At 36.3% G+C, this 18,150-nt stretch overlaps 1 protein-coding gene across 4 annotated transcripts in view; it reads right to left on the bottom strand.

Moving 5' to 3' along the window:
• Positions 1 to 18,150, bottom strand: part of osbpl3b (oxysterol binding protein-like 3b) — a 90,124-nt gene that overhangs the window by 6,420 nt on the left and 65,554 nt on the right. For 2 of the 4 annotated variants that reach the window (XM_077209103.1, XM_077209104.1), the window contains 8 exons: positions 17,812 to 17,942; positions 15,664 to 15,771; positions 12,589 to 12,726; positions 11,479 to 11,572; positions 10,186 to 10,430; positions 8,322 to 8,459; positions 7,659 to 7,722; positions 7,483 to 7,561 (listed from right to left, as the gene is read on the bottom strand). In XM_077209103.1, coding sequence (XP_077065218.1) covers positions 7,483 to 7,561; positions 7,659 to 7,722; positions 8,322 to 8,459; positions 10,186 to 10,430; positions 11,479 to 11,572; positions 12,589 to 12,726; positions 15,664 to 15,771; positions 17,812 to 17,942 — 997 coding nt within the window. The remainder of the gene's footprint in view (positions 1 to 7,482; positions 7,562 to 7,658; positions 7,723 to 8,321; positions 8,460 to 10,185; positions 10,431 to 11,478; positions 11,573 to 12,588; positions 12,727 to 15,663; positions 15,772 to 17,811; positions 17,943 to 18,150) is intronic. The other 2 variants (XM_077209105.1, XM_077209106.1) reach the window with 1 other exon arrangement.

Consider the following 18,150-nt stretch of genomic DNA (forward strand, 5'->3'; position numbering starts at 1 on the left):
CTGCAGCTATCTCCTGAGATTTAGTTTGTGTATTATTATAAAGACTTGTTTTTGTTCTTACTCCTTCATTGTGCGCATCCTCTACACCCACGCCTGACAGCTTTCAACATTGACAATAATAATAAATGTTTCTTGAACACCAAATTAATAATATTTTACAATATAACTGTTTTTTTGTACTTGGTGAGCATAGAAAACTATTTCTATATGTAAGCGTAGGCATTTGGAGCGAATCAGACAGCAATGACTCCCTGAAACTAACCAAGAAGCAGAATTCCAACATAGTCTGAGTAATTCAGAAGATCGTGTCATTTTGCGCATCAGCTAGTCTAGCTAAGCAGGTTTAAGACAATGCACGCTTGTAAGAGATGATCACAGCTAAAGGAAGAACGTTGTCAACTTTAGGCAGTTTAACAAGACAAATTGGTTTCCGAGATGGCAAAGATGATTCTTGAGTCTCACGAGGAAAACCATGAGTTAATGAGTCAAAGGGGGGTTTAATTCCCAAGACAGAAACTTAAAACAGACCTTCTTCTTAAGACCCCTTGATAACCTCTGGAATACAGGACTGAAATCATCTCTAAACTCCACAGAGACTGCCGTTACACATCAAAATGCAACAGATCATTCTAAAACAATACTAGACAGACTTATATTCAAATGTCATTTCATTGCATAATTCTCTACATTATGTCTATAACCCACACTTTTGAATATCCTTTTGTCATCACTCATTGTTTATGTCTTTTTGATAACTAGACGATTTATTAATAGTTCATAGAAAGCATGGAGTGCTCTGTATCAGTGTGAATGGTTTTACGTTTCTCAAATTGTGGTATGAATCAAATCTGTGTAAAATGAATCATATATTATTGACATCATGTCTAAATTATCCCCTGCTAAAGCGGGAAATTTAAGAGACCATGTGACTAATGAGATGACAACTCTACTTTATGTGAGAGGAGATACCTGCACCAAAGATGATACCTAATTAGACAGAACTCATCCAAAGTGTTGGACAAACATCTGAGCTTAAAAACTTAGTACACAAACAAAGCATTAGATGTGATCAGATCAGATTTGGGAGACCAGTAAAATGAGTTAAGACTGCGGCAAGCCATCTAACTACTCTAGTCTCACTTATTTTTCTTTCTTTACTTAGTTACTTTCCTTTTTCTGTTGAGTCTCGCTTTGTAAGTTAAGTTTTTGCTGCAAAGATTCAGTCAATGATGTAGCGACTGACCGAATCCTGTTTTCCTTTCACTACTGAACAAATATGAACACATATATGTTTAATTCACAAAACCTTGAATCATGTGAAATGGTGCCCCAATGTCTGCCAGCAGGTCATTGATTAACTCCATTTATGACGCATTGCGCAATCAAGAAACAGGTCCCCGTTGTTCTCGAAACCCTCACGTGGTGCACACCACGGATGGACAATATGCCCTAAGGATACACACACACACACCACACATACCCGCACACAAACGTCCTTTGTGTGCAACTTAGGATAGGAATGTCCTTAATGTATATAACACAGAATTGTATCTAACCTTCCTGTATGCATGCATATCTAATTAGTTTTGTCTTATTCTATAGATGTAATTGGAGACTGGTCTGTAACTTCAAATCTTAAGTGTATTTCTAAAGAAAGATTACCTAACAGTATCATCTTCTGTAACTCGCCCTCTTGCTAGGTCATAAAACTTTATGACCCCCAAAAGGAATTCCAAGGGAATCACAGCTCCCACTTGAATTCTGATAAAGAAAGAGGAATAGACTCTGCAATTATATATTTTCTATAAGTATAACCACTTAAGAAATGTATAAACATGAATTTGATCTTTCCTAGGTCATGGTAGCCGGTATTATGGCTTTATAGTCGTGTGAGTGAATATTAAATGTGTGTAATTCTGCATATGAATGTAACTTTATGTTTCTTATACTCTTTTCGGCCATTCTTGGTACCTGTTTGACCGTCTTGTTTTGACTAAACCAGTCATACATAGGATATTACAGTAAAATGTATTGTTCTGTGTGTACAATCTTTCTGGCTAGAAATGACAAAATTTTATAGCATCATCAATTATCCTGACAAGACAAAGAAGAACTTTTCCCGCTCGAGATGCTCTAAGATGATTGGTTCACATACGCGAAGCAGGCGTGAACCCCTCCTCTCCATAAGAAACTGACACAGGAGTTTCTAAAAAAAGGAGAGAGCACTTTCCCTGTGAGAGGTGTCCGGTCCCATGGCTCCTTAGGGAGCATTACACCGCGTTTCTTTTCTTTTCCTTTCTTTACTAAGTTTTATTTTCATTCTTCGCCTCTCCCTCCCGAGGGAGATGAACTCTGAACTATTTCCTTGGTAACTTCACGTTCGGTGAACCTTTAAAACTTCCCGCGAGTCTGCTCGCCCCGGAAGACACGAGAGAACAAGCCTATAGCGCCGAAGGACAAACACGCATACGACTCTGCGTTCTTCAGCTCACACAAAGAGAACCATACGCATTCGCAAGTATAGGTTATTGATTTGATTTGATTGATGTGATTTCTTGTTGCCTCTCTAAGGGTTATTGTCTGTGATTTTTGCCATGCTGCGATCACCCCGGTGATCTCTCTCATCCTGACCGTTAGTTTCACTTTCTCATCCTCTATCTCTCTCTCGCTCTCTCTCTCTCTCTATATATATATGTATATATATTCACTCTCTCTCTCTCTCACTCAATCTCTCTCTCTCTCACTCCCATTGTTATTCGTTTGTCTCGTTAGTTTTACTGTTTATTGTACATACATGTATCCCGGGTTTAAATGTAGAATTATGTATCCGTAGTTTCATTTTATTAAAACCATTATATTCTTGATTGCTAATTGTCTAAAGTTCTCATTTTTACAAAGTCAATGAAGTGTTCGACCATTTTGCTACAAAGCTTTACAATTCGTTACTATTTCAGTAACCTAAATTATATAATAACAAGAAGGTGATTTTTCATGGCCAGAAAATAGCTTTTTTTGGAATTATAAGAAAGAGATACTTTTTGTTGAAAATTGATAAGTTAATCTTACGGCCGTTTGCTGGACAAACAGATTGTTCGATAACTAAATTAATTCCATTTAAGGTTATCTCATATAATCGATCTGTAATAAGACTATTGATATATTAATGACGAACCATAACCATTATGGTGATCATTCATATATACAATCGATCTATTTTCAGCTTCGATAATTTAACTGTAATATGCAATATATTAATCATTCATGATTAATTATTAAATTCCCTATATATAATTTGAGCTAATTTAATGTAAGACTCATTGTCGCTACAATGACTATATAGTATTCGCTCGTCTCAAACTTCAAACTTAAGCCAAGAGACTCCGCTTCCATTCATCCGCCAACACACAAACATGATTGGCCTCCCAAGACGTCACTCCAGAACCGACAATTGAATCAAAAATGCACATAGAAGGGTTTAATTAATGATCGATGGTTCATTCAGGTCATGTCTTATAAAGTGCATATATTGCTAGAAACTTGGGATTTCCTCATTTTACTCTCTTAAAACGTATTCTTTCCTCGCTTTCTTTCTTTCTCAACTTGTGTGAATGTGTGTGTGAGTGTGTTTATGTTTTAGATATACGTTTTTTATGTGTCTGAATAGAAGGGATGGGAATTGATAAGATTTTATCAATATCAATGCCACTGACAATTCTGCTTATCGATCCGATTCTTTAACGATTCTCTTATCGATTCCTGATAGCACTGTATGGAAAAAAGTTGTCATATGCTTTTTCGGCAAAAAAACAAGTGGTTTTATTTGTTTTAAAGCTTACACTTGAGTAAGCAAACTGAATAATAAATAAGATAGATAAATAGAACTCTTCTGTAAACAAGCACACAGGTCAGAAACTGTTCCTCCTAATATAGAATTAAAACTGTACTCAATAAAAAATAGGATGGAATAGTTATACATAATATAGTGTTTTCGTAGAATATGCCTGTTATTTGTAATATGCCAGTGATATTTCACATGACATGACCGATGCTGCTAGCATGAGCAGTTGTAAGCAGCGGATCAAAAAAATGGCATTCCTGCAATTTAGTACCATGGGTATATACGTTTAATGATTGTTGCTTGTATTTGCACCCTCACACAAAATATCAGCCTTGCAGTAATTGCAAACGGCATCATTTTCGTCTCGTTTAGTAAAATAAAGCCAAGCTTTAGATCGTCTCTTCCTCTCCATGATTCCCTCCTTTTCTCAAATTGCTTTGACGTCATGATGAACAGACCCGTAGGACGCCGTGCTATGGTGCCCGATAAAGGACAAAAGGGACAGTTGCGAGTTCAAGGTCTGTATGGCTGGGACTCTGAGCAGGAGCATCGATAAGAGGACTCGTTAAAGTCGAGGGCATACAATATCGATGGTTCATAAAACTTAGAACCGGTTCTCAAATGGAACCGGTTTTCAATTCCCATCTCTACTGAATAGTCAATAAAGTCTTGCTTGTATTTAAAGAGAAGTGTCTTGTGTTATGTGCTTAAGAATTTAAGGTCTTAAACTGCTGACTTGTTACCGTGCTAATAAATAGTCACTATACTTTTCACTATAGTTTGGATATTAATATCCGCTACTGAGTTGATAGTAATGGCCCGTTCTATTGAGCGCTGGACGGATCATTTATTTTTCCTTAAAATAAGTGATTATTTCAAAATTCCCTACAAATTAATAAATAATTCCCTTTGAACTCAAGTTTCCTTTACATAAGGAATAATGTACATTCATGTTGACCACTGATTCTTCTTATATGGCTACTGATTTTTATTGTGTAAGAAGAAAGAGACCATGGCGCGTACGAGAGACATTAAACTAGCACATCTATTTAAGAAATCAGATCCCTGCGACAACAAATGTCAATTATACCGTTTAGAAGTTATTACTCAAAAATATAAGAACACAGAATGCAATGATCGACTAATAGGAATGAAGTATTTCTGAGAGCCATGCAATATATCAGTTTTATACGGCTTTAAGTACTTGCGAGAGACAAATTTCTAAAACAATACAAAGATAAATCACCAATACTATAACATTACCATTTCTAACTTTTACATTATGAGCTGAATTAGGCGGACAACACTGAGCTCTATTCATAGAATGAGAGGATCTGTGAAACCTGTAGTGAAAGCAACGCAACCCACTCATCACACACAGTCCGTCATCATATGTCATTACAATGTGCGCTGCTGAGTAACTGGCTGCTGTTGTCACTGACAACTTCAACACCTCCCTGCCCGAGTCTGCTGTTTCCAGGAAAGATAAAAGCTCCATTGCTTAGGGAGAATGAGGACACTGACAACATCAACCACAGCTGCTGCTATAATTTGGACAGTGCCATCATTCAAGACACCAATTATTACCCAGACTACCATCTGTTCTCACCTCAATGGTCTACATAGCCTAAAGCTCCAAAGTCCGTTCACACCAAGAACGATAACTTTAAGGATAACTATATTAGTGTCCACACCAGTGGACGAAATTGTTCTGTAAGTGATTCCAGTGATATCGTTATAGTTTCAGGTCGTGGCCACCATTGACCTAAGCTTGGCCAACCCGCTCACAATTGCTGTTTCTCTTTTTATGACAAAAATTGAGTTTATTTAAACGTAGAACCGTGTTCATGACCACAACAAACGGGAGACTTTTTAAGGCACACACTCAAACTTCACCTCAGTGTCAGGCGCGAGTCAAACGACCGCGGAAAAGGTACAGGTGCCGAGTGGGCTTGAGTAGATCAACAGTGAACGGTGAACAGTAGATATAAGAGATTGTGAAAGGGTTATTACAACATGATTAAATATGGAGGCGATTAAAGCAGCGTCAAAACTGTGCATGCAAGTATGTATTTGTTATATCCGTCACATTTAAGAACATGTCTCTGAAAAGCTATGGACTAAAATACAGCCTACTGCTTTGTAAGATCACAATTTAAGGCACAAATTGATATGCAATTCTTTACCTGTAATTTAATGCACAATAAATGCAAGCACTGTGCATTTGTACTAGCAAAATAGGTGCCAGTTTTGTGGGTAGAACTTTATTTTACAGTCCTGTTCCCCATGTACATACTATGTACTTATTATAGTAATTGCAATAACTGGGTAATAACTAGGTAACAAACCCAAACTTACTCTAAAACCTAACCTTAATCCATGTTTTTAGCTTATATTTCCAGTACTTTCTTGGATAAGAACACTGTAAGTATACATACTGTAAAATAAATTGCAACCATTTTGTTCAATTTTTAGTTTTAGAATTACAGTTCAATTTAGCTATAGGCTACGGAACTGTTGCAATTCATGTATTTTGACAGCTAATAGAATTTTAAACATTCAATGTTTATTTTTTAGTTGTACATTTTTAAAACAGACCTTACAGTCTTACTCAGAATTGTTGAGGATTTCATTGATTATATTAAATTCAATGAAGGTTGACTAATCTTTGAACTATGTAGTCATCTGCATGTCTCATCCATGATGATGCAATAATGGAAAGCAAGCTATTGGGAGTTTTAAGAACCGAGACCATCTGGCTGAGCAAGTTAAACTTTAGCTATAGTGTGAGCTTCTTTTCTAACAATATGCCTGGAGGTGAGGAATAACACAAAAACTGTCTCAATTACAACTAAGTACAAATTATATGCATTCAGTTGAGTTGTAGGCACTAAAACATCCAGTACTTTATAGTCAAACTCATTATGATATAGAAATAATGAAGATTTATGTGCCACCCAACTGGTTATATATTTAGAATGATTTTTAGAACGATATCTTTATCGTTATAGTTATCGTCCTTGGTGTAAACGGGCATTTAAACATGTTCTGTCCTGTAACATGTATTTGGAACAGCCAATTACTCTTAAACATTTCAAAATGTAATCTATAATAAAAACATATATTTATTTTGCTAATTACATTAACAATCGACACGTTTTACAATCAACACTTGTTTTACTGCATTATCATGTATGTACAGCCCTGTCCTTAATGTATAAACAGACTTTCAATGTATGAATACTACATATCTGCTTCTCACAAGTGTGCAATAGACCTGTGGTTTTCAACCTTTTTAAATCCAAGGTCCCACGTTTCCACATCAATATTCAAAGGTCCCATGACTTATCCAATTGTTTGTGATTTAGTGGATACAGATTAAGGATAAGCATTTTTGAAAATATATTTTTTAAAACATCTCTACCTGACAAAATATTGTAGAGCTTGGCAAAACTAGAAAATGTATATTTATTTTCATTCCGTATATATTAATTCACACATGGAGTTTTAAGATTTTATTAATTTACATTACTTTTCCAGGTCTAGAAATCACAATTTTAAAATTGGACTCCCTCATATATCCAGGAAGCCCAAAAACAGCAGACGGAATAGCATGTGAATAATAAATAAACAAAAGAACTTACCCAGGAAGAACCACATGAGTACTTCCTACAGGTACAATCTCCATGGACTTTCCCCAAAACTTATTCCTCCACCTCACGTCTGAAATCAGTCATATATAACACAATCAGCTTCACATCTGCAGACATCAGCTCATTTGTACAGACACAATAAGCCTGCATTATTACTGTGGTGTTACCTTGCCAAAAGATGAAGTTTTTAGAGTCAGCATGACATGCTGATATGGGGGGATGATGGCTGACCTGGAGGAAGAAAACAGAGCAGCTGTGAGATCCGCACATGTTTCCATCCAAAGTTGCAAATTAAACTTCTGTGCAAAATTGTAATTTGGCATAAAACATTCACGAATAAAGCACCATTTCCATCTCATGTGTTCCTAGGAAATTGGCAAAAATATCTGTAATATAAATGGAAGCTGCTGCAAATGGGGAAGCCACGGCGGCTCTTTTTTCATAAATTACTTGCGTATCAGAGCATGCAAACGAAATGCAATAAACGCAGTCATGTTATCTTGAGCTCGGAGGCGGATGCCTGGTGTTTGGGAACGCAATCGTGTGAGTTTTTAGAGGTTGTTTCCTGGTTAGTCCAGTTTGCAATCACATCCTCTGTTTAGTCAATGTCGCGTGAGTTTTTTGTTGTGCTTCCATTGTAGCTTAAGCGCATGTCCTCTTATCGTATAAAAAAAATTATAATTTATATGCATTTTTATAATTTATGAGGATTTTGGCATTTCTATTCAGCGTTTTTTTTTTTTTAAACGATAACAAAAAACGGGTGGATGGATATATGGCTACATTCACATACCTGTTCACAAAAACACATCTTACAGAGAGCATCCTACCTGCTCGCCCACAAAGCGAAAGCCTTTGTCAGGACGATCACACTCGTAGGTTTCGCCCAACACTGGATTAAAGGGTTTTCCTCCTGCTCTGTAGTAACTGGAAGCATAGCCAGACACGGCAAATGTAGCGATGTACACCTACAAACAGATCAGTGCACACTTGGTTAGTTATGCGCTGATATATGTTGCCCATTTCATCACACTCTTTATTATGACTTCCTTGAAAATATATTATTTCTGATCTGTCCACAACGCGAAATGGTATTAACGACTCATTTTATTTACATAATCTGACGTGAAGCAAAATATTCAACAAAAAATGTACGAAGACCCAGACTTGTTTTTATACATTAGGAATTGACTGGATCAGGAAAAGTGTGTATTTTTAGACCTGAATGTGACTTTGCATTTCATTATGGTGGACGAGTCCTCTTCTGAAACACCGCCAGCACCCGGGAGGCTTTTTGACAGGGATATGATAGCTGAAAGTCAAGTTCACCCTCTCTATAGCATTTTAAAGTATCCCAATGGTAACGCTGCTTTATCAAACCTGTCTTTATTTTATTGCTGTAACCTTTGTTATATTAATGTTAACCGGCATTAAATTACTGTGATAAGGAAATCTAGTACACCTTCATTTCAATTCAGTACCAGAAACATTTTTTAGCTAATCACCTGAAGAAAAAAGTGGTCTATGAGACATCAGCCAAAAAGGAAAGTCATTTCAGAGGCAAAGTAATTATTTTTTTTCTGACTGAAGGCAATTTTTTTTCAATTAAATAATGTGCAATGTTGATTCATGCACAATTAGATCAAAAATTTGCATTAGGAAAGTAAACAGGTCAATTTTGATTTCTTATGGACTTAAATTTCTTTGTCTCTTGTTATTAAACTACATCAGTAAGCATACGGAAAAGCAATAAGACACTAAGCTACCAAGACATTAGAGTGTTGTAAATCCTAAAGCCGAGAGAAAGGATTGCTGTCTTCCTCCAGAGACTAAGACAGAGCAATGATGGGTACTCAAAGTGTCATTGGATACAGTAGAGTGCAGATAACAAAAGCACATTTCCAAGCAGGGAGAATGATTTCTGAACAATAATCATTCTCTCAAGTTGAGTAATAGTGGATCCGATGAGCCTGGATCAAACAGGCTTTCAAAAGAATCACTCTATTCATAAACAATCACATAAAAGATGCATTGTGACATCATAAATCATACTACGGAAGTGTGTGTATATTAAAATATTAATAGTAAACGATACAATTTACAATACAATATAATATTTATTAACACTCCCTCTCTCTATTTGTAATTGTAATACATATTTTATTTTAATATGTATATATATATATATATATATATATATATATATATATATATATTATTTCATGTTTTTTCAATATTATATTGTAATATGGATTGTTATTAAATTGAACATTACAATTTCATTTTTAAGGCTCTTCATTTACACCTGTGATTTAGAGCTTTTGAGTTTCTATTTTGGCCCTGTTTGACAGTAGTTTTTTATGCTTGTATTATGCTTTCTTACACAAACTTTGAGCTCCCATCTCTTGTTCAGTTATGTTTTGTTACATTAACTTTGTAAGGATATGCAAATATGAACATAAAGCAAAACCTGAACACTTTGCATTCACAAATGCCAGTCAGAATATCTCCCGAAAATTCACATTTGCACCAAAAAGCATTTGGATGGCATCATTTCTTTTTATTTGAATGTGCACATTGATTGTGATATGCTAAAATAATAAAACAGGCTGAAGTTTATGCATGTTTTTTGAAATCCAAATACTTTTCATATACTAACAGGTTTGTGCAATTATGCATGTGACCTCTGCCTACCATGCGCTCAAACGGGTCCTGTGTGTGTGCGGCCTTATCCAGCAGTTCGCTGTACTCCAGTTCCTCACACAGTCTCTGCAGTGTGTTGATCGGCTCGTTGAGTTGAACAGGCATGGCTACTTTAGACAGGTCCTTCCCGATGTTGTTCTTCAGTATGTTCCACAGGCTGATGTTGCTGGTATTGGGGCTGGGGGAGGGAAGACAAGACCGCCGCTGTTCTTGAGAACCACCGTTCTCAACACAACCTAAAAAAGAAAAAACATTTGCGGTTAAGGAAATGCATCTAAGATTGATCTCCAGCAATTGTGTCTCTGGACGTTTCTGTACTGCCATGTTATAATTGCTTGTCAGTGCTTTCTCTGAACATACAAAATCCTTCATACAGCTATAAAACAGCTGTCAAATTTTTGAAATGCAGTACGTACGGTATTTCATGTATAACATTCCCACCAATGTTCCCTCTAATGTTTTTTTTTTATTGTTTTTATATTAAACCTTTTTCTATTGGGTGGACATTTCGGCTACCTAAGCAAAATCGTCTCTTATACAGTACCAGATCTGTACAGCGTACACACAAAAAGTGGTTACATCCTGCAGTTGCAACGTCGGTTTTTTTACCCATGATGTAACTTATGTGATTCTAAACCATATTTCTGAAAATAAGCAGTTAATTCAGAAGTTACTAAATATGAAGCACATTTTTAGTTTACATGAATTTTTTTTTTATACAGTGCTGTGTTAACTGTGCCATTCTTTATCAAGAAATTCAATAAAAACTAATTTTAAAAAAGTCAGATCTACAGAACAGTTCAATATAATAATATAATATAATATAAAACTGAGATGGTTTGTGATGATGACAAAGTGTTTTTATTACAGTAAATTATTGGCTACAAGGAGTGTAAAACTATCAAAATTAAATGTTAATCTATTGCATGTGAATTTTTCTATATATCAATATATCAAGGGTATTCAAACTAATATAATATAATATAAATCTTCGAAACATGAAGACTTTTTTCTCATGTTTTGTGTTCCCCTATTGAGCTCTTTAGAACATCATCCATTGACGTATTCCAACAGTGACAGTTCATCCTTTCTATGAAACCAGTAAACCGCATTCACCGGTTCTAACTCTGCATCTTTAATAACTCTCCAGCGGTTGACCAGAACACTGAAATTATTTCTCATTCACTAGAACACAATCAAATGGCTTTCCCCACATATTTTGCATGTCCCTCTCTGAGTGGGTGCGACATCATAAGCGTGCAACATAGAGGGAACATTACCCACCTGCATTGAGTCTCTCATTCTCTGCCTCGTTGCTGAAGTTATCCATGGACACATTGTCACTGATGTCACTGATATATGAGTCATCTTCCGAAGGCTAGCAGGAAACACCACATCATCATTACAGGTGTTTGGCTCTCTGACAGTATAAATTTATCAAAGCCTATTGACCATCTAGCAACTGAAAAACATTAACATATGGATCTCTCTGCACCCTCTAATAAACCACATTATCATAACGATGAAGATAAAGCAGACTTTAGTGCGTTTGTGTGTCCATCACTCCAGTTGAGTAGATGAAGGAAGTTTTTCGGGGTTCTAATTGTCACAGAAGCCAATTTCTTCATGAGGTATTTTTAGAGAGAAGCAATTATCTCAATATTACTTCTGCTACAGGACAGGCTTGAGCCGGTCGGCCTCAATGTGAGGCAGAGAGGCAGAAATGAAGTTAGAGAGAAAGCAGGGATGGCAGGCAGGCAGGCTGGATCCACTAGCTGTGGAATGTCACCCGTAGCACTTATTACATGTTTAATATAATTAGTCCCTTCCTCTGTCTGCTAATAGGGTGTTTAGCTCAATGTCTGCCTGAGGTGAAGGGGAGAGCAGAGGCAGCTGGTTTCTTGAGGAAGTGCAGTAAATGAAATATTTGATGATTTGGTAAAGCAAGGCAAAATGTATCAAGCTATTTAAAAAACCTGAAACTATATTATAACTAATGCTTTCTGTACACCTAAAGACTTTGAAAAGATTTAGAAAAGACGTTATAAGATTATCAGCTCACATCTAAAGACTTGGGTTCACAGTTTTTAGTCTCAGACTAAAGACTTGCGATAATATCAAACATGTTTGATATGAAAGACTAGAGAAAGACTGGCATAAATCGGGTCGCCGACTGCAGATTATCACCTCACATTTAACGATCGAGATGACGGGAGCGCGCCGAGACTCCAGTAAGATTCCTAAAGACTGCCAGTCTTTAGTCTGGGACTGTGAAAATCCTTTGGTGTACGCCCGGCATTACTAATGACTCATTTCGGTCATAGTGCCCAACTGTGATGATACTTATATTAACTTATTTGTGGGACAGGTGAAAAGGGGGGACTTCATCCTTACCTCATTTTCTGAAGAACTAGCCGACAGCAGGACTTCCTGTGCATCAAAGAACTCTGATAGAGACTCTGTAATGGAAGCTCTGCTTTCATTGGATGCCTGATGGACAAGGGGGCGGGAAACATCACTGGAGTCTTGCTTCTGTATGAAGAGAAATCATAGCTTCACTTCACATAAAGCCAAATGAGTGAATCTCCAAAAGAAAAAAATGTGGATGACATTTGACCCTAAAATTAAAACATTATATTCATAAATCATATAAATACTAATATATTATATAAAAATGACATTATATTATGCCTATATTTGGGACCATTCAATTTATTATTATTTTCAGTATTTTCACAACAATTAAGCACACTATCCTCCAAATTCTCATTACTGTCGCATTTTGGAAATGGATTAAGAATATCAAAATACACATGATTTTTAAAATAGATATAATCATTTAAAAATTTACATTGTAACACTTCTGGGTCAATTTTTATCTGGGTATCAACTAAAGCTTTACACGAGATGTTAGGCAGACTTTTTGTTATCTATGAGTCAGATTTGTCTCAAATACTTTTGTAAAATATATTAAGCCTCTTTCTCATATCTCACACACAAATAAACTATATCAAATGAACTACAGCCCAAAGTGGATGTAGTAATAAAATGGTAATAACACAGTAACAATCAATGCTTAGAAATGTTTGCGCAATCACTAATTAATGAGTAGTTACCTATCATATAAAATATGTTTTTAGTTTTGTTTTAAAAACCACACATTCCACCAGGTCGAAACTAGGGATGCACCGATCCTGCCATTTTCCCCGGATCGGGTATCGGTCAGATGAGGCCGATCCAAATCCGATATTGTAGGCTACTATTCTGTGTTATTGTTAAGCGCCACAAAAGCCTCAAAAACATTATAAAGCACCATACAGTTTTCGTGCACTATTTTACAAGTGTTCTGAAGCCATTATATAGAATAATGTGAGATAGAAATTTGACATTTAAGCCATTAAATTCAAGATCACGTAAACTTTTCCCTCCGCTGCGGCTGTCAATCATTCTTCATCCAGCATTCAAACAGCGCGTTGCGTTCGGTTACGACAGTCAACACGATGAAACTCTCTCCAAGATGATGTTACTATTATTATACTTGATCTGTAGATAAAGGTCTATGGTTTCGCATAAAACAACTTTATCTTGCTGGACTTTATTGGTGTAACTTAATCATGTTACTCTCTACCGTGTGTCTGTTAGAACACTAGAGAGTCAGAGCACTATTGTTCTTGACGTGCACAGTAACTGAAATTTAAAACTGTTAAAAGAAAAGGCTCAATAAACTATTGCATAGATAGATAATGTATAATACACTACCCATCAATATGTATTTCGTTTGTGCTTTGAACTTTTCAATGCGGACTCGACGACGCGCTGCGACTCTGTGTTGCTTCAAGCGCATCATTCTGCGCACGGGATGCGAATAAGTGCTTTGTGCCTTTCATATCATAATACAGTGACGCAATGAAAGATTATTAATAGCTTTTCTTGTTCTGTTCTATCTATCATATGTTGCAGCCTCATTAAACAGCTGTGCTATACATTTAAAACATGTCTCAATTGTATAGTAGCCTATAGCTATATATAAAATAATTTATCTTTTTGATTTTTGTTATCTTGGTTTTCATGAATGTATTTTACAACAATACAAAGAGCAATGTGTAACGTTTTACCAGATTTAGTGCTACACTTATTGTCTCTTTGTTTTTTTCACTAAATGTTCAGATTTTACACAATTATTCTGGACTCGTGATTTTTCAAGACTAAATTTTACTGCTGAATTATCCACTAATCTAGTTTATAATAGCATTTTTGTCATTGAATATGATCATATATTTTTTGGATTGGTTTTTCTTTATAATGACGTTGTCTGTATTAAGTAGATTGTGTTTAACACACAAAAGAGTGATTATCAGTTCAACACTCAGAGAGTTATATAAATTCTACTTGATTTTAAAAATAACTGTGTTGGTATCGGATCGGCATCGTTATCGGTCGATACTCAGAATTTTGGTATCGGATCGGATCGATTCTGAAAAAAGTGGTATCGGTGCATCCCTAGATCCCGGTGCATAGAAGGATTACATTCAAAACAGCACTTGGACTTACAATTGTACTTTATACTTAACATTTTCTTACTTAATACTTAAAAGAGTAATATAAGTGAAATTGCAAGATTTATATATCTCACAGTATGCTACATCTGTTATATATGCCTGATTGTCATGAAAATTCCACACAAAAAAATCACAACAGATAAAATTATTGGTCTTCAAATCGGCTTCATTTTCGTTATACAATACAAGATTTCTTATTTGTTTCTTTTCATTTTGAGGTAAGATTTGTCCTAATATTTTTTGGAAGCTTTCATGAAATTCAACTCATTAGCTGAAATACGAAGCAAACAGGATACAAGGTACAACAGAAGATTAAAGAAAACAAAATTGCTAAATAATGGAGAATATTTCTTATCAGCACAAGACCAAAAAAAAAAAAAAAAACATAATTAGCAAACAATTTCTTTTGAATCACGACTTGTTATGAAACAGTAAGAAAAGAAGGAAAGACAGTTGGCAGAGCTTTGCAAGATAATAGAATGTCAATTAGGGAAGTTGGTTATTGACAAAGCAATTCCACAGGAACATATCACTGATAGCATGTGGAGCGTGGGTGCTGTATATAAGGTTGTTAGTGTGCATGGTTTGGGCGTATACTACCCAGAGACATGATTAACTGGCATTAGAAAGTCTGACTCAACCTCTCCAGAGAGTAGCTGTGGATTCAATTAACACAAATCAACTTAAGCCTCAGGTTTTATCCCGAGGTGACAACAAATATTCTGCTGACAAATCTTACACTAGTTCTTTCAACAATAATGTCATTTCTTGTGAATAATGAGCAATGACTAATGAAAAGTGGTTTATGGTTGGTGGCAAGTGTAGAAATGATCTGGTCTTTATAATAGCATTGGAGTGGGGGGTGGGGGTGGGGGGGGATGTGTAATAATAGCACATTTCCCAGACCCACCTGCAGGGGGCCAGGACTGAGGTTTATATGGACAGAGGGCTCAGAGATGTGTGACTCAGCGTGAATCTTGCACAGACGCTCTCTCAGCTCAGTGTTCTGTGTTAAAGCCTGCAAAAGCAACCAGCAAAAACTCACATGGCTTCCACATAGTGCTTCTTACTATTAAACATACCTTAAGCAATTAACAGAAATCAGGTCATTATTCATTTACTCTCGTGTATTTTCAAACCTTTACGACAAAGGCATAGAGTCTCTAGGATTGTCAAGCTAAGAAGAGAACACTTATTCGGCAAAAAAACAAATACATTCTCAAATCTCGCACTAATTCAAAAGTGGTGTGCGAAGATATGTTGCAATGGTTTTGATGTTGATGACATCAAATGGCACTGATTCTTGTTATTTTAATAAACGATCCAAGTTTTTGGATTGTAACGGCCAAGTTTGAATTAAGGGTATCGCAATTGTACCGGTATAGTGACGTATCATAAAATGAACTATTGATATTGTGTTAATATTACACATAACTTCGTAAATAATCCAGCACTAGTATCTAAGCTGCGTTTCTCAAAACCAAAATGAGCAAAGTTGATCGTAGAGACCATTGGTGGCAATGGTTCTATTATCTACTTATAATGCTTATAATGCTTTTGGGAAAGGCAGCCCTGGTTGACACTTCAACATAATAGGTGGCGTTACTAGTAGCCACCAGTCACAGAACTGAAAAGACAAGATAAGAATACACAGTGGCTGCATTCCAAACGGGATATATACACCTCCGAAGGGCCTTTTGAAGTGAGAACAATCATGGTCGCCATGTTAAAGGCTTGTTCCAAACCAAAGTGCTAAAACTGGCCGTTCCAGAGGGCCCTTCGGAATAAAGGATTTTGAAGAGTACAACTGACAGACACTCTGCGCCTATGTTTCTTTGCACGGACAAGTAACAGTTTTTTGTCTCCTACACCCTTACTTCCTCCGGAGGTAAACCCTTTGAAAGGATTAGGGCAAAGGGATGAGCCCTTCAGAATGGAACACAGGGAGTGTGTAGATGCTACTGACACACAAAACATGTTTGGAGGAGATGACGTGAAAGCAAGACACTCTGTCTGCACCCAAAAAGTTAGCTCTCCAGTGTGGGTGCTTGATGGATTCCATCAAAAAGACACAGTCTGAAATCAGCAGGAAGTGCCGATCAACAATCGTTGAGAAAAAGTTCTCTTTGTACGATTTTGTACAGTTATAGCTACAAACTATCTTTACGCCTCCCTACCCTCGCATTTCTCGTGTGATTTTTTAGCCAAAAAACAGAAAACGAAACAAAAAAACAAGGTTAGATATATCTTTGTCTGATAATAACATTGTTTTTTTTCTAAAATTTCAATCAATATTGCGATAATACTGTCATTGTGAATTCTTTTGGCCAGATAAACGTGAAGTGAATTGATATAGTGACAGCCCTAGTTTGAATATGCAGATGTGAATTTAAGATTTGAGTGCAAAATGAGAATGTGGCAGATAAAGTTAATGACTTTTTTGTCTTTTTTAGAGTTAGGCCTGGATCTGGCATGTTTTCATTGTGTGGAAAAGTCTAATAGAACACAAAATTATTGAGTTTAAAGTAACTTGAGAGTAAACATGCCCGGTAAGGATGAAGCAGTTCTAAAAGACAGCAGATGTTTGGCGTTAATTCTCAGAACTGCTAGAGTTGGGGTCTGCTTTACATTAATTTGACTCACTAAGGAAGATGAGTCATTATTCAGCGTTACAGAACTCGATTTAGCACAGACTGTTTTTAGCATGTAAAATTGCCTCCTTGGATGGTCAACTCTATTGTTCACAAGATTCTTTAAAAGGTCGACATCATCATTATATTACAATAGCTCTTCCAAAGATAATTCTCAGCACTTTATTAGAACGCACATCTCAATATTTTCTTATACTTTGGCCACTGTTGAATTGATAAGACAAGCATGTTTACATCTGCACAAAAGAGCTCTGCTTGAGTAGCATGCAATGCTTTAAAGAAGTATTTAGGCAAGAAACGGAACGATTGTTAGTAAACAGTGTTGAGCATGAGGAAATCCACAGAGAGGAAGTGTGTGTGTGTTTGTGTGTGTGTGTGTGTGTGTGTGTGTGTGTGTGCGTGCTTACAGCAGCCAGGGCACTCTTCAGTCCTAGGAGCTGGGCCGAGGGGGAGGGACAAGACTCGTGCTCCAGCATCTGTTTAAGTCTCTCTTTCTCTGAGGTCAGCATGCACATGGCTGATTTCATGGTTGTATGAACTGGAAACAAACACAAAAAAAGAGTTGAGCACCATTTCAGATATATATAAGGTGGACAAATCATTGAAGAACCTGGTTTTTATTCTAACACCTTCATGCATGATTTATAAAACACAATCTGTTTGTAATTTAAGGAAGTATACATACATATGAATCAAATGCCTGGAAGCAAAATGTGCATTTTAGACTAAATGTTGTCTCGGTTTTA

Source organism: Siphateles boraxobius, unplaced genomic scaffold, assembly GCF_051911475.1.
Source record: "Siphateles boraxobius isolate OS27281-9 unplaced genomic scaffold, OSU_SipBor_1 12, whole genome shotgun sequence".
NCBI lineage: Eukaryota > Metazoa > Chordata > Actinopteri > Cypriniformes > Leuciscidae > Siphateles > Siphateles boraxobius.